The sequence below is a fragment of the Acomys minous genome, assembly GCF_964271855.1.
Source record: "Acomys minous genome assembly, chromosome: 1".
NCBI lineage: Eukaryota > Metazoa > Chordata > Mammalia > Rodentia > Muridae > Acomys > Acomys minous.
In genome coordinates, this window is record NC_140483.1 from 2,896,651 (window position 1) to 2,924,435 (window position 27,785).

Here is a 27,785-nt window from a genome sequence, read left to right on the forward strand (position 1 = left end):
ATCACTCTCCAACATGTCCTCCTGTCTGTCCATCACTCTCCCACATGTCCTCCTGTCTGTCCATCACTCTCCCACATGTCCTCCTGTCTGTCCATCACTCTCCCTCATGTCCTCCTGTCTGTCCATCACTCTCCCACATGTCCTCCTGTCTGTCCATCACTCTCCCACATGTCCTCCTGTCTGTCCATCACTCTCCCACATGTCCTCCTGTCTGTCCATCACTCTCCCACATGTCCTCCTGTCTGTCCATCACTCTCCCACATGTCCTCCTGTCTGTCCATCACTCTCCCACATGTCCTCCTGTCTGTCCATCACTCTCCCTCATGTCCTCCTGTCTGTCCATCACTCTCCCACATGTCCTCCTGTCTGTCCATCACTCTCCCTCATGTCCTTCTGTCTGTCCATCACTCTCCCACATGTCCTCCTGTCTGTCCATCACTCTCCCACATGTCCTCCTGTCTGTCCATCACTCTCCCACATGTCCTCCTGTCTGTCCATCACTCTCCCACATGTCCTCCTGTCTGTCCATCACTCTCCCACATGTCCTCCTGTCTGTCCATCACTCTCCCACATGTCCTCCAGTCTGTCCATCACTCTCCCACATGTCCTCCTGTCTGTCCATCACTCTCCCACATGTCCTCCTGTCTGTCCATCACTCTCCCACATGTCCTCCTGTCTGTCCATCACTCTCCCACATGTCCTCCTGTCTGTCCATCACTCTCCCACATGTCCTCCTGTCTGTCCATCACTCTCCCACATGTCCTCCTGTCTGTCCATCACTCTCCCACATGTCCTCCTGTCTGTCCATCACTCTCCCTCATGTCCTCCTGTCTGTCCATCACTCTCCCACATGTCCTCCTGTCTGTCCATCACTCTCCCTCATGTCCTCCTGTCTGTCCATCACTCTCCCACATGTCCTCCTGTCTGTCCATCACTCTCCCACATGTCCTCCTGTCTGTCCATCACTCTCCCACATGTCCTCCTGTCTGTCCATCACTCTCCCACATGTCCTCCTGTCTGTCCATCACTCTTCCACATGTCCTCCAGTCTGTCCATCACTCTCCCACATGTCCTCCTGTCTGTCCATCACTCTCCCACATGTCCTCCTGTCTGTCCATCACTCTCCCACATGTCCTCCTGTCTGTCCATCACTCTCCCACATGTCCTCCTGTCTGTCCATCACTCTCCCACATGTCCTCCTGTCTGTCCATCACTCTCCCACATGTCCTCCTGTCTGTCCATCACTCTCCCACATGTCCTCCTGTCTGTCCATCACTCTCCCACATGTCCTCCTGTCTGTCCATCACTCTTCCACATGTCCTCCAGTCTGTCCATCACTCTCCCACATGTCCTCCTGTCTGTCCATCACTCTCCCACATGTCCTCCTGTCTGTCCATCACTCTCCCACATGTCCTCCTGTCTGTCCATCACTCTCCCACATGTCCTCCTGTCTGTCCATCACTCTCCCTCATGTCCTCCTGTCTGTCCATCACTCTCCCACATGTCCTCCTGTCTGTCCATCACTCTCCCACATGTCCTCCTGTCTGTCCATCACTCTCCCACATGTCCTCCTGTCTGTCCATCACTCTCCCACATGTCCTCCTGTCTGTCCATCACTCTCCCACATGTCCTCCTGTCTGTCCATCACTCTCCCACATGTCCTCCTGTCTGTCCATCACTCTCCCTCATGTCCTCCTGTCTGTCCATCACTCTCCCACATGTCCTCCTGTCTGTCCATCACTCTCCCTCATGTCCTCCTGTCTGTCCATCACTCTCCCACATGTCCTCCTGTCTGTCCATCACTCTCCCACATGTCCTCCTGTCTGTCCATCACTCTCCCACATGTCCTCCTGTCTGTCCATCACTCTCCCACATGTCCTCCTGTCTGTCCATCACTCTCCCACATGTCCTCCAGTCTGTCCATCACTCTCCCACATGTCCTCCTGTCTGTCCATCACTCTCCCACATGTCCTCCTGTCTGTCCATCACTCTCCCACATGTCCTCCTGTCTGTCCATCACTCTCCCACATGTCCTCCTGTCTGTCCATCACTCTTCCACATGTCCTCCAGTCTGTCCATCACTCTCCCACATGTCCTCCTGTCTGTCCATCACTCTCCCACATGTCCTCCTGTCTGTCCATCACTCTCCCACATGTCCTCCTGTCTGTCCATCACTCTCCCACATGTCCTCCTGTCTGTCCATCACTCTTCCACATGTCCTCCAGTCTGTCCATCACTCTCCCACATGTCCTCCTGTCTGTCCATCACTCTCCCACATGTCCTCCTGTCTGTCCATCACTCTCCCACATGTCCTCCTGTCTGTCCATCACTCTCCCACATGTCCTCCTGTCTGTCCATCACTCTTCCACATGTCCTCCTGTCTGTCCATCACTCTCCCACATGTCCTCCTGTCTGTCCATCACTCTCCCACATGTCCTCCTGTCTGTCCATCACTCTCCCACATGTCCTCCTGTCTGTCCATCACTCTCCCACATGTCCTCCTGTCTGTCCATCACTCTCCCACATGTCCTCCAGTCTGTCCATCACTCTCCCACATGTCCTCCTGTCTGTCCATCACTCTCCCACATGTCCTCCTGTCTGTCCATCACTCTCCCACATGTCCTCCTGTCTGTCCATCACTCTCCCACATGTCCTCCTGTCTGTCCATCACTCTTCCACATGTCCTCCAGTCTGTCCATCACTCTCCCACATGTCCTCCTGTCTGTCCATCACTCTCCAACATGTCCTCCTGTCTGTCCATCACTCTCCCACATGTCCTCCTGTCTGTCCATCACTCTCCCACATGTCCTCCTGTCTGTCCATCACTCTTCCACATGTCCTCCTGTCTGTCCATCACTCTTCCACATGTCCTCCAGTCTGTCCATCACTCTCCCACATGTCCTCCTGTCTGTCCACCACTCTCCCACATGTCCTCCTGTCTGTCCATCACTCTTCCACATGTCCTCCTGTCTGTCCATCACTCTTCCACATGTCCTCCTGTCTGTCCATCACTCTCCCACATGTCCTCCTGTCTGTCCATCACTCTCCCTCATGTCCTCCTGTCTGTCCATCACTCTCCCACATGTCCTCCTGTCTGTCCATCACTCTCCCTCATGTCCTCCTGTCTGTCCATCATGTCCTCCAGTCTGTCCATCACTCTTCCACATGTCCTCCTGTCTGTCCATCACTCTCCCTCATGTCCTCCTGTCTGTCCATCACTGCCCAATATGTCTGGTGGCATCAGGTTTGGAGGAGGGGTTCCCCTTTATAGGAATTGGCCAGAAGGGTAAGACCTGATGCTGGCCCTTTTGGTGGTGGTGATGGGGTGACCATAAGTCTGAACTTTGTTTTCTAGTTGTGGGAACCGTGTAATTTGTATTCTGAAGATAGGCTCCTTTTCCATCCCGCTGGGTCCTCAGATGAAGCTTAGGCCCTGAGTTGCACCACTGCCCGACTCGCTGTCCCAGCAGTGTGCGTTCTTATTACTGTGGCATCTCTCCTAAGTTCAGAACTATGAATATTTCTGTTCCATGTAGCCTTTCTGTCCTGACCCACCAACTGTCTGACACACGGTTGTCATGGTTTACTCAGCTTTCTCTGGCAAGTCCCTGGAGGGGTGTGGCCGAGGTAGACAGCGCGTGCCTTTCAGTGACATCTATTGGCTCTCAGTGTCCTTAGGACGTATCTAACATTACACGTACATTTAAATTAATTTACATTTAGATAGAATATACCATTTTTTAGCATTCTGACAGAACTATTTCATTATAGATTTTGAGGAAAAAAAAGAAAAGAATTCACTGCCTGCCGAGGTAGGTTGTTGTGTCTGAGTCCGAGCTCTGTGCTTAGCTGTGTGACTCTAGGCAGGTTTCCTAACCTCTCTGGGCCTTGGCTTCCCCTGTAGTAGATGGTGACACCCTCCAGATTGTAATTATGATGAGTTAGTGCCCACGGCTGCATTTTCAGCTCAGTTTATAGTAAAGTGTTCTTATCAGATTAGAGAGACAGTTAGGACAGCCGTGTGGAGGAAGCACACGGGAAGGGACATGGCTCATTTAGTGAAATGCTTGCCTGAGTCCAGTCTCCAGCACCAGCCAGGCTCGAGGCCTGTGCCCATCATCCCAACACCAGCACTGGGAAAGTGGAGACAGGAGGATTCCTGGGGTGCACTGCGAATTAACCAAACTGGGGAGCCATAGGTTTAGTGAGAGCAATTGAGGAGGCACACAGGGCTGCGCTCTCGGCTGTACATGAGGTGTACACACAGTTACTCATGCACACAGATGAAAACACACACACACACACGCACAAACACACACAAACACACACATTCTCTCACATACACATACACACACATTCTCTGTCTCACACACACATATATACCCACATATTCTCTCTCTCTCTCACACACACACACACACTCATACACATTCTTTCTCTCTCTCTCTCTCTCACACACACATTTCTCTCTCACACACACAGACACACATTCTCTCGTACCCACATACACATCCTCCCCCGCCCCCACACACATGCACACACACACACACACACACACACACACACACACACACACACACGTGAAACAAAGAAGGCACTGAGCAGCTGGGCGGTGCCTTGCTGCTGCCCCGGGCCAGGGTGGGGCTCGGCGCTCTGCTGCTCGTTTCCGGTTACTGCTGGCTATTTATTCTCTGTCCCCGTGTGGCTCTTTTTCTCCCTCAGTGGAGTTGTGGCTCCTGTAAAGGAGTTGTGATGGCCTTCGGGATGGTGGCTTTCAAAGCACGTGGACGTTTTAAATGACAGGTACTGAGAGTGGACGTCACTCTAACCCAGGAGGGCTGCTGGCAGAGCTCTCACGTTTTGTGGCTTTTCGTCCTATGGGTGTGCGTCTCTTTGCTTTTATGAATCCAAGATACTTTAAAAGTATTGTCAACCCTGGGTCTCTCCTTTCCAGGTTATAACATGAAATCAATTTCCTGTCTGTTTCCCCTGAGTGTCAATAGCCGTACAAGTTGGGACCCTGGTCCTGCAGCTTCAGACTTAGCAGTATATTTATGTTTAGCCCCAGCCCACTGCTGGGACTGGACTAGTTTGCAGGAGGAACTCAGTTCTCCCTTGACCCTGTGGTTGGTTGGAGCACTTTGTTCCTGCATCCCACTGAGGGCTTGAATGGTAGGCCTTCCGCCTGTGGGCCGTGTTTACAGGATTCCTGTGAACTTTCTCTTAGATAATTAAATATTCAGTGCACTCTCTTACCTGTGTCCAGCTGTGACCCAGAAATATTAAGTGGAAAATTCCATAAAGGAACAGTCTGTCACTGTTAAATCATGTACCCTTCTGAGTGGTGTAAAAAGACCTATGGGCTCCAGTCCACAGAGGACATGGGCTCTCCCCGCGTCCAGTGTGTCCATACAACTGCACCACCTCCGCCTTGTCCTAAGGTAGGCTCAGTCCCTAGATTACCTGTAACAGCCTCAGGGTGCTTGTGTTAAGTAGAGCGCAGGGCTGGAAATTCAGGCATGCCGCACAGAGAGGCCTCATGGTGTTTGCTTTAAGTGACAAGCTGAAAGCTCCTAATAAGGAAAGAAAAGGACTCAGATTGGAGCTGCTGAGATCTATGGTTTAAAAAAAAAATCCTACTCATGAAATTTTAAAGAGGGGGAAAAACTAAATCTGTGCGTACTTTGCTGTTGCCTCTCACATGGCAGAAGTCACGGCCACTGTGCCTCTAGACACCCAGCTCCAATGGGAAAGACATTCATTCTCTGGCTATCCAGACAGGACATGATAGTACAAGTGACCCTGACTGAACGTAGCTCGACTTAGAATTTTCTGGGGCGGTGTTGAGTGCCTGTTTTAGCCTGGGCTTACTGGGACCGAGTGCCCGATAGGCCAAGGGTGCCTGTGTACACAAGGCTCTGCACTGTCTGCACGTCCAGCAATGCAGGTGCAGGTTGTTACTTTTCCTGTGGGTGTGAAAATACTCCAACAAGCAATTTAAGGAAGACGGTGTATTTCGGCTCAGAGTTTGAGGGCACTGCCTATCATACTGGAGAAATCATGGCACCCGGAACATGAGGCTTGAATGCTGGTGCTCAGCCCAGCTCACCTCTGTAGTTCAGTGCCTAAGCTCAGGGAATGGCTTACCTCACCCCCATTTTTAACAGTAGGTGTTCTTAGCTCACTTAACCTAAACAAAACAATCCCTGAAAGGCATGGTCAGAGGAAATCCAATCTAGGTAATTTGAATTGGCGTGGTCAGAGGCTAAACTAATATCGATACTCTCCCCCGGTGTGCCTGGGGCCTTGTCCCTGGGTGGTTGTAGAACTGGTCAAATTGATAATCAGTATTAATCAGCACAGACATGCACTAGCTCAGAAGCCTCAGGTCTCTTTAGGAAATTAACTGCAAACTAAGTCATTTGTGCAGGAGCCTCTGCTGCTTTGTTACCAGTCTCAGGCACCCCCAAACATCCCTGCACCCCCAGAGATCCATCCATTCCAGCCATCCCTGCACCCCTAGAGATCCCTGCACCCCTAGAGATCCCTGTACCCCCAGCCATCCCTGTACCCCCAGCCATCCCTGCACCCCTAAACATCCCTGCACCCCCAGAGATCCATCCATTCCAGCCATCCCTGCACCCCCAGAGATCCCTGCACCCCCAGAGATCCCTGCACCCCCAGAGATCCCTGCACCCCCAGCCATCCCTGCACCCCCAGAGATCCCTGCACCCCCAGAGATCCCTGCACCCCCAGAGATCCCTGCACCCCCAGAGATCCCTGCACCCCCAGCCATCCCTGCACCCCCAGAGATCCATCCATTCCAGCCATCCCTGCACCCCTAGAGATCCCTGCACCCCCAGAGATCCCTGCACCCCCAGAGATCCCTGCACCCCCAGAGATCCCTGCACCCCCAGCCATCCCTGCACCCCCAGAGATCCATCCATTCCAGCCATCCCTGCACCCCCAGAGATCCATCCATTCCAGCCATCCCTGCACCCCTAGAGATCCCTGCACCCCCAGAGATCCCTGCACCCCCAGCCATCCCTGCACCCCCAGAGATCCCTGCACCCCCAGAGATCCATCCATTCCAGCCATCCCTGCACCCCCAGAGATCCCTGCACCCCCAGCCATCCCTGCACCCCCAGCCATCCCTGCACCCCCACTTGGTCATCAGGTGCTCCGTATACTGGCTCCTTAAGAGGGGGTGCTGTGACTGTTACTAGATTTTGGCCGTTGCCCACCTGCCCACCTCGTGGACTGTGTTGCTGTAGGGCTAAATCTGTGCCCCCCCCCCCCAAAAAAAACAAGAGCTGTTACAGGCATGCTTGAGTGAGAACCTTTCTGGCTCCTGATGAACATGCTGTTTAGAGTATGAAATATAGAAACTTGGGCGTTGTGAGGGGATGTTTTAGGGAACTATAAAGGGCTTGGCCATTAAGAATATCTAGTTAGATTCATAGATGTATATCTTTCACTTTCTTTGACAGTGTGATGTCATTGAATCCTTTACTCTGCCTTTCTTGGTGTATAGTACAAATGAACAGCAAAAGAAATGCATGTGTGTGTGTGTGTGTGTGTGTTGGGGGGCGTGCACATGACCACTTCTGTGAGTGTGTCTGTGGTCCTCCTGAATCATAAGACCGTGATAAATGGGCTGGCAAGCTAAGAAGGGCCTGTGACTGTCCATATAGACTTTGTGGCTTTGAGAAGGCATCCAAGCACAATTCCTATAGGATGAGAAGAGAAGAGGTATGAGCACTATTTTTTTTTTTTTTTTTTTTTTGGTTTTTCGAGACAGGGTTTCTCTGTGTAGCCTTGGCCATCCTGGACTCACTTTGTAGACCAGGCTGGCCTTGAACTCACAGCGATCCGCCTGCCTCTGCCTCCCGAGTGCTGGGATTAAAGGCGTGTGCCACCACGCCCGGCTTTTAGCTCTATTTTATTTGGGTTTCCTTATGCCTTTACCTCTCTTCCAACCCCCGACCCCAGGTAAGAGAGAGAGAGAAGGCTAAACTTAGTTCTGGCTGATTAAGGTCACCTGAAGATCTCAATCTCAGTGCCAGTCTCCTTGAAGCATTCTTCCTCTCTTTTGGGTACCACGCCCCTCTCTGAGCCAGCTGTTATAAGCTGGTATAGACCACACTCTGCAGGAGGCAGATAGTCTGCCGCTGTGGACAATCTAAAGCAGCCCCATATCCCTACATCTGGCATTAAAACAAAAACACATCCTTAGATATTTGTTTGTTTGTTTGTTTATTCACTTTACAACCTGGTCGTAACCCCCTCCTTCCTCTCCTCCCTGTCCCACACTCCCTCCCTCTTCCTCCTATCCCCCTTTCCTACTCCTCAGAAAAGGGGAGTCCCCCCACTCCTTGCCTGCCAACCTACCCCCAGCATCAAGTCACATCAGGACTGAGAGCATCGTCTTCCACTGAGGCCAGGTAAGGCAGTCCTGCTAGGGCGACATGATATAAAAGCAGGCATCAGAGTCCATGTCAGAGAGAACCCTGTCTCCACGTACTAGGGACCCACATGAAGACCAAGCTGCCCATCGGCCACGTCTGTGTAGGGGGCCAGGGCCAGTCCGTGCATGGCCCTTGATTTGTGCTTCAGTCGCCACAAGCCCCACTGGGCCCAGGTTAGCTGGCTCTGTTGGTCTTCCTGTGGAGCTCCCGTCCCCTCCAGGCCCTCTGTCCTTCTCCCTACTCTTCCAAAGGCTCCCTGCACTCTCCCTGTTTGACTGTGAGTTTCAGCATCTATTTAATCTGCTGCTGGGTGGAACCTCTCAGAGGACAGCTATGCTAGGCTGCTGTCTACAAGCGTAGCAGAGCATCGTTAGTAGTGTCAGGGGTTGGCTCTCTCCCATGGGTGGGTCTCAGGCTGGGCCAGGCGTTGGTTGGAGGAGACAGTCCTATGCTTCTCTGATAATTATTAATACTGCGTATTATCGCACATATGCACCCCATGTATAATGCAGCTAAGACTTCAGCAAAAAGAGATGCTGTAAGTTCAAGTCCTCCAGGGTAAACCTTCATGCAGAGGCGTCACTCGAGATAGAGGAATCATTAAAAAAGTAGGGCTTCTGGAAATTTCCGCAGCACACAAGGCTATTATGTTCAAATTACAGAAGCACTTTAGGCGTACTTTACAACTACAGGATTCTTCGTGAGATGAGGCAGAGACGGCAACCTCAGTCTTCTGTGACAGGAGATATGCAAAGATACCAACAGAAAATTCCCTTCCGCTCCAGGAAAAATGGCCTCTCTGTTCCTGCAGAATTCCAGAAACTTGTTCTCGGAGATGGCAGGAGCAGAGCGAGGAGAAATGCATGAAATCCGCGTCCTCAGGAGAGCAGGAGCTGTCTCTCACAGGAGAAACCAGACCACCCTTCCCGGGCAAGGTCTCGCTCATGCGCGTGGGGTGCGGGGTGGAGGGACCCCGGCCTCTGTCCTCCCAGTGTATGAAGGCCCAGATTCCTCCTCTTCCTGTCTCTTGGAAGTCTGCAAGGACTCTGTAGGTTGCCGGTTCTGAGGAAAAGGGATTCTGTGTACTGGCCTGCCTGGGCTGGCCTTGGTGGCAGGACGAAGCAGGGGCCAACCTGGGCCTGAGCTAGGACACAGTAGTACATTTCAATTTGCGAAATCATGTCTATTTGATGTACAGTGTGCTGTTTTGATGTGCGTATCCTCCGTACTAAATCCAGGCAAGCCACACTGCCTCAGCTTGCACACTTTCAGCTCTTTCTCCTGGGAGGACTGTCTAAGAGATGCTCTGGGACAAGTCAGCCCTGCATAGTGAGTCTCCAGAACCTTCTTATCCCACGTGACCGAATGGGGACTTTTGGATCACCAACCCCAGTACCTGGTCACTACAGTTTTACCAACTGCTTCCGTGATGTGACCGTCTCAGACCCCACAAATGTGTGCAGTGGTGGGGTGCTTTCCCTGAGCCCCGGCTCAGTTCTTCCCAGCAGTGAGGCATTACCACGCTGCTCATCTGTAAAAAGCTTCCCTCTTCTGTCCTCCCTATATCACTGGCCACCGGGGAAACAATGGGAGAATGGAATTCTGGTTCCGGCATTACTGTTCCTGATTAGAAAGGTTTGCTTGAACTTAAGATTTTGCACCATTTAATCTGGCATCTGCCCTGACATATGTTTAAGATGTTTGCATAAAAGTGCTTAAATTTAGTTAATGCTTTGTTGCTTGGGGACATGTGGGGTCGTTCAATTTGCAGAATTTAGGACCCAGCTTTCTGTTCCCTGCAATGTAGATGTAGCTGCCTTGACAGAGAGGGCTGGACCAGTGAGGCATGGTACCGAGTGTGTTTGTTTCTTATAATGAACAGTTTAGCTCGGTGTGGTCCAGGCAGCTTTGGGGTGAGGTGGTCTGAGGAGTCAGGGATTTGGGGTGCTTCCTGCATTGTTGTCCATGTAGCTTTCACCTCATCGTTGGAGGGGATGTGCCAACTCTGGTCAGCATGAAAGGGTGGGAAACAAGAGGCTGCCCACAGCCGCATGCTCCTCTCATGACGGGGTGGGGGGGTACGCCTGGCGTCCTGTGCGGAATTCAGTGTTTATGTGTCCAGATAAAAATCCAGTTCCTTTGTGAGAAAGGAGGCTGACTATGTGCAGGGGAAGCAAGGAAGGGAAGAGGAGGAGGAGGAGGAGGAGGAGGAGGAGGAGGAGGAGGAAGGGCAGGGGAAGGCGGAGACCGTCTGTGCTTCGCCCGTACTCCAGCTCTCATGGGCATGGGCATTCAAGGACAGCATGGCCTCCCCTGACTGCCACATCCCAGGCAAATAGTTTAGTGCTCGGGCCTTAGAAAATCATGGTTCTTGGGGCTGGAGAGATGGCTCAGCGGTTAAGGGCACTGCCTGCTCCTCCAGAGGTCCTGAGTTCAATTCCTAGCTACCACATGGTGGCTCCCAACCGTCTATAATGTGATCTGATGCCTTCTTCTGGCATGCAGGTGTACATGCAGACAGAGCACTGTATACATAATAAATAAATGAATATTTTTTAAAAAGGAAACCATGGTGCTTGTTTTTCATAGGTGGAAATAGGTGTGCCACACACAAGAAAAGGGAAAGACCTAGGCAAGTGAGGAGTGTGCATGCAGGTGTATATGTGTGTGTGTGTGTGTGTGCATGCGCACGTGCGTGTGCACACGTGTGTTGGATGTAGGAAGTGGTAAGGTCACTGGGAACAGAGTTTGTGGTTGAATGTTTGCTTGAACTTAAGAAATTGCACCATTTAATTTGCTGTACACCATGACACACATCCTAAATCCTTAGGAATGCCAGCTAACTCCATTGACATCAAGAGGCCAATGTGCAGTCACCTCAGTGACATTTTGTCTGTTTCTCTCCTAGACTCTGCACGCCACACTGGGCCTCCTGACTCCAGCCATGCTGCCCCGGTGGGAACTGGCTCTCTGCCTCTTTGTTTCCCTGGGCTTCCACTTCCGCTCCTTCTACGAAGTTTACAAAGTCTCCAGGGGTAAGATGCTAGGATTTTCTGATGACGTAACAAGGAAGAAGCGGTGGGAGTGTCTGAGATGGAAACTACAAGAGGACATTGCCATGGCAACGTGGCTCATGCTCAGCTCTGTTTCCCACATATGTGCAGTTTGAATCCATGGCGTTAGCCCAGGATCGCCTCTCCTGGTCTTTTTCACGAGCCATAGGCTCTGAGCACATGACCTGCCCCTGAGCAGTGTCCCCAGCCACCGACAACAGTAGGAACATTTGGCTCAATTTTTCTTGAGGCCATGAAGGGAATTTGTAAATTTCTGTTTCCTTTCAACATTTTCAGGCTTATTTCACACAAGCAGTCTGGAGGTGTTAGCCACTCACACGCCTTCTGTTTCTTCTTTTTCTTTCTTTCTTTCTTTGTTTGTTTCATCATACTGTGCTGCACGGCTCACCTTCCAGGATTTCCTGCTTTCTGAGTAGCTGGGATTACAGGGGGAGCCACCACAGGGGGCTGATGAACTGGTCTTTAAGAGGAAGTGGAGCTGGGCTAGGCTTGGGGACAGCTCAGTAGGCAAGGGCGCTCGCCTGGCATGGCTGATCACCTGGGTTTGGCTCCCAGAACTCACACAAAAGTGGAAGGAGAGAACTGACTTCTGAAAGTTGTTTCCTGGCCTCCCTATGCACGCCACGATGCACTTGTGTGTGCAGTACAAACGGTGATGATGATGGCGAATATAATTTTAAAAGGCAGATTAGGAGCTAGCCAAGTAGCAAAGATGGCTGAGAACCAGTGGGCAGAGGTAGGGCCGCAGGCTTTAGACAAGCTCGTTTCCTGCCACTGGGATGTGAGAGAACACAGCATGGTCAGAGAGCCACAGCTCACGCAGCAGAACTAGGACAAGTATGACGGGGCCCAGGGAGACCTGACCTTGTGCTGAGAACGGGTGTAGGAGTGTGATAGTTGTTAAAAGTCCACTAGGATATATTTGAGCTTGTCTTTATATATATATATATATATATATATATATATATATATATATATATATATATATATATATATATATATATATATATCATGTATGAGTGTTTTGCTTGCATGACATGCTTGGTACCCACAGATGCCAGAAAAGTGTTGGATCCCGTGGAACTGGACTTACAGACAGTTGTGAGCTGCCATGTTGGTTCTGAGAACCAAGCCCAGGTCATCTGGAAGAACAGCCAGTGCTCTTAAGCATGGAGCCATCTCTCCAGCCTCTAGGCTTTTCCTGGAAAGCCGAGGGGGGGTGTGAGGAAAGCTGATGTGGAACTTGGGATGGCAAACACAGGGGATTGGGCAGTAGCTCAGTGGTATGCTCAGCATCATCAGGCCCCGGGTTCAATCCCAGGGCATAAAAATACAGTGACAAATAGGTTGTGGGCAGCATAGGCCATCTCTGTACCTCTCCAGGTTTAATTTTGCTGTCTGTCCTCCATGGAGTTGAGGACTGCTCATTGGTGGAGACCAGTCATGTTGCTTCACTCTTTCCTGCAGCCTTGAGCTTCCAGAGACAGCGTGGAAGGCGCTGTGTGTCTGGCTTCACTCTGGGTCTTCCCTTTTGTCTCACTGACTCGTTAGCGCAGCACAGAGAGATGGAGCATTGCTCAGAAGGCAGGCTTGATGACTGGGCCCCTCCTGGGGTTACATGGAGGCTAGCCAGCATGAGATGCCCGTTCTCCCCGCCACTGCCTGAGGTGCTAAGAAGTGGCCCCGCCTCCTGCGAGCTCTCTGCCCCAGCTGGACCAGCAGGAAGATGAAGGAGAAAGGGAGAGCTACCTGCTCTTTCTAAAGCATGACCTCAAAGTTGCTTCTACCATATTTGTTAACTAGCATCCACTAGCGCTGGTCCTGACGCCACACAGGCCGGGAGAGAACCCTGGAGGGGTTGTCTTGGTGGGCCGCCATTTATCCAGCACACCAAGGCACTAGGTGGGAGAAAGCAAGCATAGATTTCTGTCAGTAGCTTCCCTAGGAGACTGCGTTTTATCAGCAAGTTAGTCTCTTCCATAGATGGCTGTCTCGCTTGTCTTTTGCTACATAAAAAGGTTTCTGGGAGTTTTGTGATTTAAAAATAATAACTGCCGTTTTTTCATAACTCGTTCTTATGTGAAGTTTTTCCCCTGTGGGGAGGTTTTAGTTTCGTTGTAGTTTTCGGTCCATGGTAAAGCTGAGCAGCTCGCAGCGGCTTCCCCATGCCTGAGGTCCAGTGTGTCCGCTTCCTGTCAGTGTCCAGTACCTCGGGGTGCATTTGTCCTGTTGATCTGCTGAGCGCAGCATTGTTGGCCTCAGTTTACATCAGAGCTCCAACCCAGCTCTTGTACACTTTGTAGATTTGAGAAGGCTTAGTGACAGATGTCTCTCATTAGAGATTGTACCCTCAAAATGCTCTTTGCTGACAACTCATCTTTCCTCTTACCCACAAACCCCTGGTCTTTTTTTCAGTCACCATGGTTTGCTTTCCCTAAAATGTCATATAACTGGAGTTTCATAGTACAGAATCTTGTTAGCGCTAGGGAGACGCATCAAAGGGACTGATTTTCACAGCTCATCAGCTCAATTCTTTCCCTCCCTCCTTTTGGGGACAGGTCTTGTGTAGCATTAGGCTGTCTTTGAGCTTTTTAAGAAGCTGAGGATGACCTTGAACTTCTGATCCTCCTGCCTCCACCTCCTGTGTGTTGGGATTAGAAGAGTGGGCTACCGTGCCCAGTTTATGCAGGCTGGGCGTTTGTGCTTGTTAGGTTACAGCCCACTTCTTGTGAGGAGTGGATAGCATCCCATTGCCTGGACACACTGCAATAGAGTTGTCCACTGCGCACTGAGGGACACTGTAGGCCTGGACACACCACACTGGAGTTGTCCACTGCGCACTGAGGGACACTGTAGGCCTGGACACACCGCACTGGAGTTGTCCACTGCGCACTGAGGGACACTGTAGGCCTGGACACACCGCACTGGAGTTGTCCACTGTGCACTGAGGGACACTGTAGGCCTGGACATGCCGCTGTGGTTATTCGGGTGTTGCAGCCCATCTTTCTGTTTCCTTCCATGTTTTCATTCATTGCCACAGTCCACTCTTAGGGAAATAAGGCTCAGTGGGAGTTGATTGGAGTTTTTCCAAATGCACAAAAACAGCAGTGTGCGTGTGTGTGTGTGTGTGTGTGTGTGTGTGTGTGTGTGTCTAATGACCTCTAACGACCCTATCCCAGAACTACTACCAGTATTTGTAGGGTGAAAGTAGAAGGTTAGTGATTTTAAGTGAAAGATTTACACAACAGCTCGTTGGCAGTGATTAAAAGGCAAATCTTGCCTTAGTAAAGGAGAGAATAAACACAGACCGATAATCAGGCTCTTGGGTCGAAATTGCTATCTATTTCTATCGTCCGCAGGCTGTTTTGGGAAACGGAACTGGGCCTTAGCAGAGAGAGCTGTCTTGGCTGCAGGTCCCCAGTGGCATAGGGGGCACTCAGGCCTTGTCAACAGCCATATGTGTGGTGGAGGGTTTCCAGGCGTGGCCCCCAGTGGTGTTGGCGTGGGGACTCCCAGGCTCTGTTTTCAGTGGCATGGGAGGACTTCCAGGCAGAGGGGCCTCTGTGCTTTTGTACTAGCCACTTGCTTAGCTGCATTTGTGTCACAGAAGAGTGAGGTGTGGGCTCCTTGCGGGCAAGGTGACCTCTCAGAGTCCTGAGGATGGATGCTCCTCGCAGACAGCTGCTTTGCAGCACATCTTCAGCATCTGTTCTTTACTGAGCAACATGATCTTGCAGCTGTGAGCTTTTAGCTAATTTTAGTCTGTCTGGATGGTGGCTCACGTCTGCGATCCCAGCACCTGGGACGATGAGGCTGGGGTTGCTGTGAGTGTGAGGCTCAGAGTGACATCTCAGTCTTCGTGGAGGACACTCAGCCTTACAAGGAGCGCCTTCTCCTTTTTTGCTGTGGTTGTTTGGAGGTAGGGCCGTAGCTTTGTTTGTGCATGCTTATGCTGTGTGTACCACAGTAGCTGTGTTGCACTGCTCTGCCTAGAAGCGTGCTTACTGTTCAGAAGTGATTCTTTTTTTTTTTTTTTAACAACACCTCATCAGCTCCTGTCATATAATTCAGTACCTGTACAGCCTTTCAAGTGTTAGGATTGCAGACATGAGCCATTCCCCTAGACAGTCTAAAATTACCTAAAAGCTCACAGCTGCCAAATTGAGTTGCTCAATATGGAACAGATGCTGAGAACCTGCCACTGGCTAGCCGTCCATGAGGAGTGACAACCCTCAGCCTCTGTGGGGACATCTCGCCTGTGGGGGCCCACACTCCATTCTTTGCACGGCCTGTTGCGACACAGGTGGGCCTTGCACCGACCTTCCCTGACTCCCTGTATTGAGCACTTTTCTCTCGTGATTGCTCTCTCTCCCTTTGTGGCCTTTATCCAAGTTGAGAGGGACATTTGCCATCAGCCCTACCTTGCGTTTCCTGGGACTCAGGTCCCAACACAGGAAGGAACTGCAGGGATGTTGCCATTGTGCCTGCTGCTGGGTCTGCAGGACAGATTTTATCGTCTTTCAGTGCCTCTGCTGTTTAGACCCAGTTTAGTTAGGATGTGACTCAATGGAGTTTTGTTTTGTTCTGTTTTTTGTCTTATCAGAGTATGAAGACATACTGGACCAAGAATTTGAGCTGGAGACGGATACTCTGTTTGGAGGTTTGAAGAAGGTACATAGTAGAGAGTGACCAGCTTCCTGATGTTTAAAAGCTGCCCGTGTTTGACCTTGCTTTGTGGGATGGAAGAGCACTTGATGGCAGCCGGAGTGGTATGCCTTTTCTGTCCAGGGGCCAGAGTATGTTGTGTTGGACAAAGCATCAGGCTTGAGTCATGTTCTTTCTCTTCAGGAAGAGCTGTGCTTGGGTACCAACCCCTCTCCTTCCGCTGGAGAGATGCTAGGTCACCCCCTTCCTCCCACCAGAACCTCTGTCTTAGTCACTGTTCTGTGGATGTGAAGAGACGCCATGGCCAAGGCAATTTTTATAAAGGAAAACATTGAATTGGGGCTGCCTTATAGATTCAGAGGTTAGTCTGTTATCATCATGGTGGGGAGCATGGCGGCATGCAGGCAGACGTGGTGCTGCAAGAGCTCAGTGTTCTACATTTTGATCCATGGGTGGGGGGGGGGCGGGGAGAGACAGAGAGAGAGACAGACAGACAGACAGACAGACAGACACACACACACACACACACACACACACACACACACACACACACACACACACTGGGCTTGACTTTTGAAACCTCAAAGCCCAGCCCAGTGACACACTTCCTTCAACAAGGCCAGACCTCCTAATCCTTTTAATCCTTTCAAACAATGCCACTCCCTGCCTGGTGACTAAGCTTCCAAATGCGTGAGGTATGGGGGCCATTCTTATTCAAACTGCCACAATTTCTTCATTCCCATCAGTGACCAGGACTCCATGACAGTGGTCAGTGTCGACTTGGATGGGGGGAGGCTCCAGGCCAGCTGGTGGTGGGATTCAGGTCAAGCTGCTTCTGAGTGGAGTGCTCATCTTTCTGTTTTCAGGGTCTGAGTGTTAATGGCACCAGGCACTTCTTTACCTTTGTGCTGGGTGTGTAGTGTTCCCCTCCTGAGGCTGGCTGCTCTCATGGCCTGGTTTGGAGCACCTTCTGAATTCCCTACTTCCTGACACGTGCTTGGGGACACTCATGTCCAGGTGGTTCTACCCACCTGTCCTGAATCACTAGGCTGCCTGGCCCTTCTCCCACTCCGGCCGCACAGAGGCACTGTGTTTTTTTCTTTAAAAATTAATTCTTTTTTTTAACATATACATTTATATTATTAAACACACACACACATAATAAACTACATACAGCAAGAAGAACCACAAAACAATCAGGAATTATAGAAATGTTACATTCATAATGTTTTGGCTATTTGTATTTGGCAGCCTTGAGGAAAACATCTTTCTTATCTTGGTGAATCTAAACTTCTGAATGTAGATCAATATCTATAATATCTCATCTCTATTAACTTAAAACATCTATCTAGACCTAAAAACATCTTAACCCCTAACCTACTAAGCTTAATTGTAAAATTAAACTATCTGGTCTTCAATCCTATCAGAGACTTGAGAAGGAATAAAATTAATTACATGAGTAAACAGGAAGTGCAGGTTAGCAGCTTCCAAAGTGGAAAAAAAAAGTGACAGAGACAGTTTGCTGTCTGAACAGTCACCCAAATCTCTCTATAACATTGGAGCATCATCTTCAGCCTTTTGGTCCAGTATATCTGACAGACATATTTGTGAGGCAGGAACTATTGAGGACTTGCTTACCCTGTCTTGGCAGAGTTTGGCTGTCAACTCTGCCTGCATCCAAGTTTGCCCTTTTTTAGGCAGACTTCTGTCTGTGGTAGAAATGAGGACATTTTTGCCCAGTGGCTGGTTTGCCATATTTGAAGCCAATTCCATAAGGAGGTTCTTTGATGCTCATCTTTATTATTTATTTATTTATTTATTTATTTATTTATTTATTTATTTGAGGTAGGCTGGGTGTTGCCAGGAGTTAATCTGTCTTATTGTCAATCAATCTTTAAAATAATAAAAACATCTTTAAATGCCACATTCTGTAGGTCTGTGAGGTTTTTGAAGACCTTATCTAACTACTTTACTTTATCTATCTATAGAATCATATCTATCTGTTAAACCTAGTGGTAATATATTCTTGTAATATAAATAGACTAGTAAATGACATGACTATCATTTGATCAACTAACAATTAACTTATATTACTTACTTATCCTAAACAGCCTGCAATAGCACTTTCAAAGTATTGGAGGTCAACCTTGTATTTCTACGTGAGTTGTATGGGTTCAGTACCTCATATTAGAGGATATATATATATATATATATAATATATATAATGTGTGAAGAGAATAATCTTAAATTTGAATTCTATACCAATGTATCAAAGTTAAACTTATTTTAAACTTATTTTTCTTACGCAAAGCAGCACAGACCAAAGAAAGTGTGAGTGACACCTTAGGACCCCCCCCTTTATTTTTTGAAGCTCAGAAGACCTGTAGGCTTTATTCTTAGTAACTGTATTAGCCACTTCTTTTTGAATGCCACTCTTTATATTCGCAAAATATTTCTATTTTCTGTGTCATCGTAACTGCAGCTGTCTCTGGGATGGTTTTGGGTAGGGTCCCTCATATGGTCACATCCAGTGTCAGAAACAATCTTCAGGGCCTCCTCAAAGTGTATTTACATACACAGGTCCACAGAGGAGCCGTAGTGTCCTCCGTGGAGGAGGGGCTGGTGCTGACCAAGGCAGAGTGGGTCTTTCTCTCAGCACCTTCTGTAAAAGTGCCAGTTGTCAGCGTTCTTTTTCTTTGAGATGTTATTGATTAATTTCACGTATGAGTGCTCTATCTACATGGCACCTGCATGCCAGAAGACAGCATCAGTTGTGAGCGGCCATGTGGGTGCTGGGGATGGAACTCAGGACCTCTGGAAGAGCAGACAGGGCTCTTGTCTGCAGAGCCATCTCATCAGCCCCTTGTCAGAGTTTCAAAACTGATATTACCTCTTACCAGGCAGTTGACAAGCTCCTGCTGGAAAGTCAGGTTAAGTGGGAGACCGGTGGTATGACCAGATGGAAGTTGTAAGGGAGGACTGGCCAGGCCACCTTCCGTGTGATGACAAAAGCTGCCGGGACGTAACTGCCTCAGCCTCCCAGAGTCCTGGGAGCAGAAACGGTTAGCAACACTAAGCCAGTTGTACCAAGGTCAGCACCACCAAACCATCTGCCTTTAAGACCATAATATCAGCCTTGCAGAAAGCAAGGCCTCAAAAAATTTGCAAAAACTCTTAGTTGTTCCTCTCCACGGAAATCTTTAGTAAAAGGCGAAAGATTTATTCGATCTGAAGAGAAACCAGAGCGTGTAGGGAGGGGCCTCAGCTCTGTCCACTAGTAACCGCAGCTCCTGGTTCATCGATGGTGATTTTTCAGTCCCAGGAGCTGCCCACCACCTTGTATAATAAGCACATCTACAAAGTTCTTTTCGCTGTAAATGTTGAGTGTAATATATAAACATAAATATATTTTAAACTTTAAAGATTATAGTACATGAAAGGAATTATGGGTATGCAAATGAGACGTGTGACTCCCGGGGCTTTGGGAAGCCACAGATACCTGGTTCACGGCACATCACGTGGCCGCCGTTAGGGGGCAGAGCGGAGCTCGGCTGGGTTTATTGGTTCAGTCACAGAAACTTGCTTGTGTTCTTTGTTTATGGGGGACTTTATGATATCCGTTTCTTTTCTATGAAACCCAATTATTTTGAAATAATTATACACCTACAGGAAATTGCAACAATAACAAAGCTTACTGGGGAATTTGCATCACTGTAGTGAACTGTAAAACCAGGAACTCGACAGCAGTCAGATCGGCAGGCCGCGCAGCGGGTGCCACGTGATGGTGTAACTGCTGCCCGGGCGTAGCAGCCACTTTGAGACTGTATCTAACTACATCGCCCAGGCTGAACTCAAACACACAAAGTCACTCTCCAGACCAGGCTGGTCTCAAGCTCACGATAGTCCTCCTGCCTCAGCCTCCCAAGTCCTGTAATTGCAAGCATGTGCCACCACATGGGATTTTAAACTCACTTTTGTGAAGGAAGGATGACTTTCTGAGCAGAAGCCAGATTCTCAAAACATAAGCGCCCGAGTGAGAGGCGTGACCCCCAAAGGGTGAGGTGCTAATTTTTTCCACATTATAGGGACAGGCGCTGTCTCTTTGGCATTTTGGAGAGCTAGCACTATGAGGTGTATAAACAGTAGCGCACTTTCTAAGAGAGTCATGAGTCTGTGCAATTTGGTCTGCAGTCATTCTATTGTGGTTTTTTGCTTTGTTGGTTTGTTGTTGTTTTTGTTGTTTTGAGACTGGATATCATGTAGCCCAGGCTGGCCTTGTAGCTGAGGGTACCCTTCTGAGCCTCTTGCCTGAACCGTCACCACCACAGCTCTCTTGAATTATGTAAGTCGGGTCCCAACTTTTATATTGGCCTCATTTGTGACTTAACAAGTCTGTTCTCCAAATGCCTTAGAGAAAACATGGTGAGTGCTTTCCCTGGTGTGTGTGTGCATGTGTGCTGGAATTTAGTATTTCTTTTTAGACATTTGATTCTGGTATGCTTTCGATATGCCTGGAGGGTGTTGAAAGCCTGGCTCTTACTGTATCAATGGGGAAGCCGGGCAGAGTGAGCTTTGGGCCTGGAGAGCTGGCTCAGCCGCTCAGAGCACCGGCTGCTTTTCCGGATCGAGCCCCAGCACCCACATGGTGGCTCACAATCATTTACTGCTCCACTTCTGGGCCATCCAACACTCTCTTCTGGCTGACGCATGTGAAAGCGGAGCAGCCACACATGTATTATAGAAAGTGACTGATGCTTTTTAGGTGCCGGCTCGACGCAGCTCAGAGTTGTATGAGAGGATTCTTGGCTCGGAGGTTACCTAGATGTGTAGGCCATTTTCTTGGTTGCTAATTGTGGAGGAATGTCCTGCCCACTGTGGGCCCGGGCTGTGTAAGAAACCTAGCTAACTGTGAGCCTGGTCTCTGCTTCAGGCTTCTGCCGGGAGCATGGTTTCTCTTGACATCAGAATATAACCTAGAAGATGAAATAAACCCGTTCCTTCCCTTGGTCATCGCAACAGCAGAAAACTAGGACAGGGGACAGGGTCGCCCTCTGAAGGGCGTAGCTAGGCCTAGGATCTGTCTCTCCAACATAAGTGTTGTCCTGTGGTCTCCCTGGTCACACACGCTCCCGCCATCTTACCAGGAGCTTTATGAGAGTCGGTGCCAGGACCCTGAGGCTCCAAGCTAGGTGCTAAATAAATGTCTTTTCTTTATAAAGCACTCAGCCTTAGAGATTTCACCACAGTTACCAATACAGACCCCCTCTCTGCCGGCTTTAGGAATAAAGGGAGCCCACCAAGCGGGGAGCAAATCTGTCCATGTTAGTCTAGACCACGCGTGTGTGTGGCTGGTTTAACTGGGGGCTTGGTGGGAAAGCTGTAACCAGAGGTGGGCGGGGCCTTAGGTGGGTTGAAAGGCAGTTAGGTCCTCCAGATTTAATTACTACCTCTTTTGTGTATTTGAGTGTGCACATGGTATGCACATGCCTGTGGAGGCTGACCTGGAACTTGCTCTGTAGAGCTGGCTGGCCTTGAGCTCAGACCTCACTAGCCTCTGCCTCCAGCACTACCATTGCCCAGCGTGCCTGTGTGTGTGTGTGTGTGTGTGTGTGTGTGTGTGTGTGTGTGTGTCTGTGTGTGTGTGTGTGTGTGTTTAAGGTGGGTTCTGGGGATCAAAGTCAGGACATAATGTTTGCACAGCCAGCTGCTTACCATCAGAGCCAGTGAATCCTCCTTGGCTGTCAACCCTGAACCATCCGGGCAGGCTGTGGCAGTGAGGTCGATCAGCATGGAGCTCCTCTTCACCTGTGTGGGTAGCACAGGTGGTTCAGCAGAGTGTCGTAAAGAAGGCGGCTCAGTGTTTGTTATTGGGGAGAGCATCTTGTCTCAGGGAGGGCGTGACTGTTGACTCTGGAAGCTGTGAGCACTAAAACGATCTAGTTTGAATCATTTTAGAAATAGCAGAGCTGTCAAGAGAATGCCTTCCAGTAACTGAGCCCCAGTTCCCCTAGCAAGCACACGTCTTCTGTGCAGACTTCCTGTGGGACTCGTCCCCTTTGTGGTCTTGCCTGATGATTTGTAAGTGGAGGTGACCTTGCTGCATGTGGCAGCTTCCACTTAGAACCCCATGCTGTGGACACACTAGTGAAAGGCAGCCTGTTGGGAAGCTGCACACCTCAGGTGATGGACCCTGTAGTGTCCAGTGCAGGGCCTCTGCCACCCTTCTTCCAGAAGAGTCTCAGAATTCTCATTACGTTCCTCCATCTTCACCAGAAAACAAGTCAGTGACAGACATGTGAGCAGCAAGGCGTTCTGGGAAATGTAGTTCTCCACCTTTTAACTTAAAGTGTGGAGTCGTGCTATGGAGGGCTGGAGTGGAGATGGGACTAGCACACAGCACACAGCAGGTATGGCTAGAACCCTGTGCTGCCGGCAAAAAACCCAGTCAACAAAATCACAGTCATCTGCTGCAAATTCTTTCAAGAGACAACTTAAATTTATTTATTTACATGTGTGTGCGTGCGTGCGTGCGTGCACATACATTCCCTGCACAGAGGTCAGAGGACAACTTGCAGGATCTGGTTCTCTCCTGTCTTATGGGTCCCCGTGGATTCATTCAGATCACCAGGCTGGGCAAACACCTTTTCTCACTGAGCCATCTCACCTGATGTTGTCTTTTTGAGACGGGGCTCCTGTAGCCTACGAGTGCCTGCAACTCACCATGTAGCTGAGGATGACCTCAGCATTGGGTCTCAGCATTGACTTCTGAAGTGCTGTAACTGTGGGCATTCGCTACTACACCCAGTTCAGAAAACATTTATTTACAAGAAAAAACAAAACAAAAAACAAACAACAACAACAAAAAAACAAAACCAGTTCCAGCGTTTAGGATCTCTCATAGGTAAATGGCATAGAACCCTCAAACTCAGGGCAAAAGGTCTAACCTCATCAATAACTCTTTAAAAAAGATTTATTTATTTATGTATTTTCTTTCTTTCTTTTTTTTTTTTTTTTTTGGTTTTTTGAGACAGAGTTTCTCTGTGTAGCCTTGGCCATCCTGGACTCACTTTGTAGACCAGGCTGGCCTTGAACACACAATGATCCACCTGCCTCTGCCTCCCGAGTGCTGGGATTAAAGGCGTGCACCACCACGCCTGGCTTTTTATGTATTATTTATTTTATTTTTAAATATATTTTATTAATTTATTTATATTGCATCTCAGTTGTTAGCCCATCCCTTGTATCCTCCCATTCCTCCCTCCCTCCCACTTTCCCCCTACTCCCCTTCCCTATGACTGTGACTGAGGGGGACTTCCTCCCCCTGTATATGCTCATAGGGTATCAAGTCTCTTCTTGGTAGCTTGCTGTCCTTCCTCTGAGTGCCACCAGGCCTCCTTTTCCAGAGGACGTAGTCAAATATGGGGCACCAGAGATATTATTTATTTATACAGTATTCTGCATGCATGTGCACCTGCATGCAAGAAGAAGAAGGCACCAGATCACATTATAGATAGTTGTGAGCCACCATGTAGTTGCTGGGAATTGAACTCAGGACCTTTGGAAGAGCAGCCAGTGCTCTTAACCTCTGAGCCACCTCTCCAGCCCTCATCTTGCTGTATAGGTTTTGTCTTATACCGTAATGTACAGGTTTCCCCCCAAGACTGAGATTTGAGAAAGTTGTCATTCATCAGAGAGGTTGGGGTTATGATTTTTTTCATAATTAAGTTTCTTTTTTAATTTTAGTTTTTGAGAATTTAGTATAGGAGCACCCTGTTTACATTACTTACAGCTCCCCTCCCTTCCTCTCTCCCTCCAGCTCCTGGCATGCCTCTCCCAGTTCCTCTCAACTTCATGACGTGTGTGTGTGTGTGTGTGTGTGTGTGTGTGTGTGTGTGTGTGCACGTGTGTGTATGTGTGTGTGTGTGTGTGTGTGTGTGTATGTGTGTGTGTGTGTGTGTGTGTGTGTGTGAATACAGCCTGCTGAGTCCATTTGTGTTGCTCGTATTTATTTGTGTTTAGGGCTGGCCATGTGGGATTTGCTAAAGACGATGTATTCTTCCTCCCTTAGCAGCCATTACTTCCTGTATGAGTGGAGCCTTGTGGGTTGCCCCATGCATGGCGGGGTGCCAGCTGGTGCTGTTACTGTGCAGGTCTTGTTTAGGTGACCATGTTCTGCAACTCCCTGTCGTATGTAGACGCTATCTTGTATTGATGTCCTGGCCCTCTGGCTCTTGCCAGGGAGTCTGGGATTACAAATGCTTATCACCATATCTGGCTTTTCCCATGGGTTCTGGGACATCAAACTCAGGCCATCACACTTGAGCAACAAGCAGTCTCCTCGGCCCTGAGTTTGTTGTTTTAGTAACCAGGACAAAGTAAAGCATCCTAGTTAACAAAGCATAGGAAGTGCGTGGGACTCACAGTTATTAGCCTATGTGCTGGCCACTTTCCTTGCAGCTCTGACTAAATACCACACAAGAGCACTTGGGATGTCTCAGTTAGGGTTCTGTTGCTGTGAAGAGACACCATGGTCGTGGCAACTCTGGTAAAGGACAACATTAACCGGGCCTGGCTGCACAGTTCAGAGGTGCAGTCATGGTGGGAAACCCGGCTGCACGCAGGCAGACGTGGTGATGGAGAGTTCTGCCTTTGGATCAGCAGGCAGCAGGAGGAAAAAGTGACCCTGGGCCTGGCTTGAGCATATGAAACCTCAAGGCCCACCCCTGACACACTTCCTGCAACAAGGCCACACCTCCTAATAGTGACACTCCCTGTGAGCCTATGGGGGCCATTTTTATTCAAACCACCACAAGGAAGGTGTGTGAGTGTGTGTGTGCACGCGCGTGTGTTTTGCCTCACAGTTTGAGAGTACAATTCACCATGGTGTGGGAAGGTCCTGTGACGAAGTGTGAGGTGGCTGGTCACACTGTATCTGCAGTCTGGACGCTGAGAGGTGAACTCAGGTGCTCAGTTTGCCATCTCCACTTCCTCCCTTTTGAATTCAGCCTGGGAACCAACCCAGTGGAGTGGCCGCATCCACACTCAGGGTGGCTCTTTCCTCCTTGGTTAAGTTGTCCTGGGAGCAGCCTCACAGGCAGAGGCAGCAGCGTGTCTCCCGGGCGATTCCAAGCCCAGGAAAGTGATAATGAGGATTGGCCTTGGCTGGCCTTGAATTTAGCACCCTGCCTCTGCCTTCTGAGTGCTGGGATTCAAGGCGTCCACCACCACCACCAAGCCTTGACCTAAGCTATTTTAAAATTCCTCTTCACAAGTTGGAAGCTTAGCTGGCTGAGGTCTTGCCCTGAGGTCACCACTCCTTCAATTATTCCATTTAAAAATCAGGCTTTTCTTTAACCTGTTGATGTTCTTGAACACAGGACTTAGCTCCATTCCACTTCTTGGTGCCTCTTGACTCCTCAGTCTGTATATTTTGTATTTTTACAGAGTCAGTACTAGGCTACAGTGAGAAATCTTGATTTTTGGTTTCTTTTAAAACCACAGAAATATCATAAGAATATGTTTTTGTTTTAACCCCAGCTGTGGGGGCACGGGGCTGCTTCTCAGCAGCTAACTGTGATCTGCCTCCTGCTCTGGCAGGGGTGTGGTTTTGCCAGCTGCAGATAGTTTCTTTGATTGTGTGAATTTTGGAGTTCTGGGGACTTTTCAGAGGGTATATAAATGCTAGAGCCCCAGTGATGGGTTGTTTGGTGGGTTGGTGGTTGCTGTTGGTTGAAGTTGGTTAAGTAATCACGCACAAAGAAGATACAAGAAGAAATTGGATATCCTAATGTGACGATCAAACTTGTCCCAAGGACCCCAACACCTTTCATGAGCAGGAAGTAGTGTAAAGTAAACGCAGCCCTCGCTCTGGCCTCTGACTTTATTCAGGGATCTCTTTCCTTTCCGCTCAATTCTCTCTCCCTCCCTCCCTTCCTCCCTCCCTCCCTCCCTCCCTCCCTTCTCTCTCTCTCTCTCTCTCTCTCTCTCTCTCTCTCTCATAGTGTTAAGGGGTTGAAAGGGTTGGGACAAGGATGGAGAAGGGTGGAAGACTCCACAAAGTGGTAAAAGACCAGCTACACTAGGTTGTTCTGAGGTTTCTCTGCCAGTGCAACTAACTCCAAACTCTTCACTTTAGCCGCAGACTTCGTGGACAAGGGCAAAAACCAGCCACACTCTTAGAAAAAAAATTATAAGAACAGTCTCTAGGCCACATATTAAAATTCTTCTCCTCCGGAGCCTCTCGAGCCAGGCCCCTACAATTCACATCGCCCCAGCACCATTGTCCTCCAGTTACTAGGACGGCCGGTTGAGGCCCAGTTAAAGCATCGACTGCTTTCCTAATCCAAAGTCCCAAAGTCCGCATCCTGCCAAGAAGCCATCACATGGTCGGGCCGATCACAGCAACACCTCGGCCCCCTGGTATCAGCCTCTATCCTAGGATTTTACCGCTGTGAAGAGACGCCATGACCAGGGCAACTCTTATAAAGAAAAGCATCTAATTGGGGCCGGATTACAGCTTCAGAGGTTTAGTCCATTATCATCATGGTGGGCAGCAGGGCAGCAGGCAGGCAGACACGGTGCCGGAGAAGGAGCTGAGAGTGCTACGTCCAGATTGGCAGGAAGTGAACCGGCTCGAGCTCCTGCCCCCACAGTGACACACTTCCTCCAACAAGGCCACACACCTCCCCAAGCACCACTCCCTCTGGGCCAAGCATCCGAACACAGGAGTCTGTGAGGGCCGTTCCTAGTCAACCACCACAGGGTGTACTTAAACATATTTTCCCTCCACTTCCACCCAGGGTCCAGGGCCCTGAATCCTCTTGCAAAGCCAGGGAGGGTGTCCACCCTCAGCAGGCGTGGGAGGCCCCTCCCCTGCCCACACTTTGACCATCACGTGGAGCTCCCTGTCCGTGCTACATGTTCTGTGCAGCCAGTCACCTGCAGGTTCGCTCTGTGCTCAGCGGCACTGTTGGGGATCCTCACAGTGGATGTCCCCGTGTCCACTCACCTGCTCCTGTGGATGCCTCACAGACATGGAACCTGGTACCAGGAACTGCTGTGTCAGGAGGGGCCGGACACACACCGTCAGTATTCTGTTGTTGCAAGTTGATAGGAAAGTAGTTCATTTCTTTGTCCAGTTACCCTGTGGACTGCAAATAAGTAAGAATTGGTACAGCTGACCCTATGCCATTTCTAATTTTCTTACTAGTGGTCTTGGCACCAGCAGTGGCTTGAATGAAAATGGTTTCCGTACGCTCATATATTTGAATGCTTGGCCTCCTGCTGCAGGACGTTTTGGTCTCAGTGTGGTCCCTGAGATTGTGAACTGTAAAAACCTGTCTTTTGTTTGGTGTGGTTCAGCCCTCACCCACACCTTTAATCCAAGAGCTTTCTGTACACAGGATTTAATAAAGTAAACCCTAGGTCAAGAGGCGGAACAAGAAACCAGCTGACAGGGATCAAAGAGTAGGAGGGACTTGGAGTTGAGGGGTGTTTAAGACAGGTGGAGAAGTAGAAAGGGGCTCTTGGGCTTTTAGCCTTTAGGCCTTTGGCTGCTCAGTTCCTTGGTCTTTGGCTT

At 49.5% G+C, this 27,785-nt stretch overlaps 1 protein-coding gene across 2 annotated transcripts in view; it reads left to right on the top strand.

The window, feature by feature from the left end:
* HHAT (hedgehog acyltransferase) overlaps positions 1-27,785 on the top strand; it is a 252,165-nt gene that overhangs the window by 9,952 nt on the left and 214,428 nt on the right. The window contains exons 1-3 of one of the 2 annotated variants that reach the window (XM_084794947.1): positions 5,423-5,441; positions 11,377-11,503; positions 16,146-16,213. In XM_084794947.1, coding sequence (XP_084651073.1) covers positions 11,413-11,503; positions 16,146-16,213 — 159 coding nt within the window. In that variant the 5' untranslated portion in view covers positions 5,423-5,441; positions 11,377-11,412. Of the gene's footprint in view, positions 1-5,422; positions 5,442-11,376; positions 11,504-16,145; positions 16,214-27,785 lie in introns of those variants that run through there. The other variant, XM_084794948.1, reaches the window with a different exon arrangement.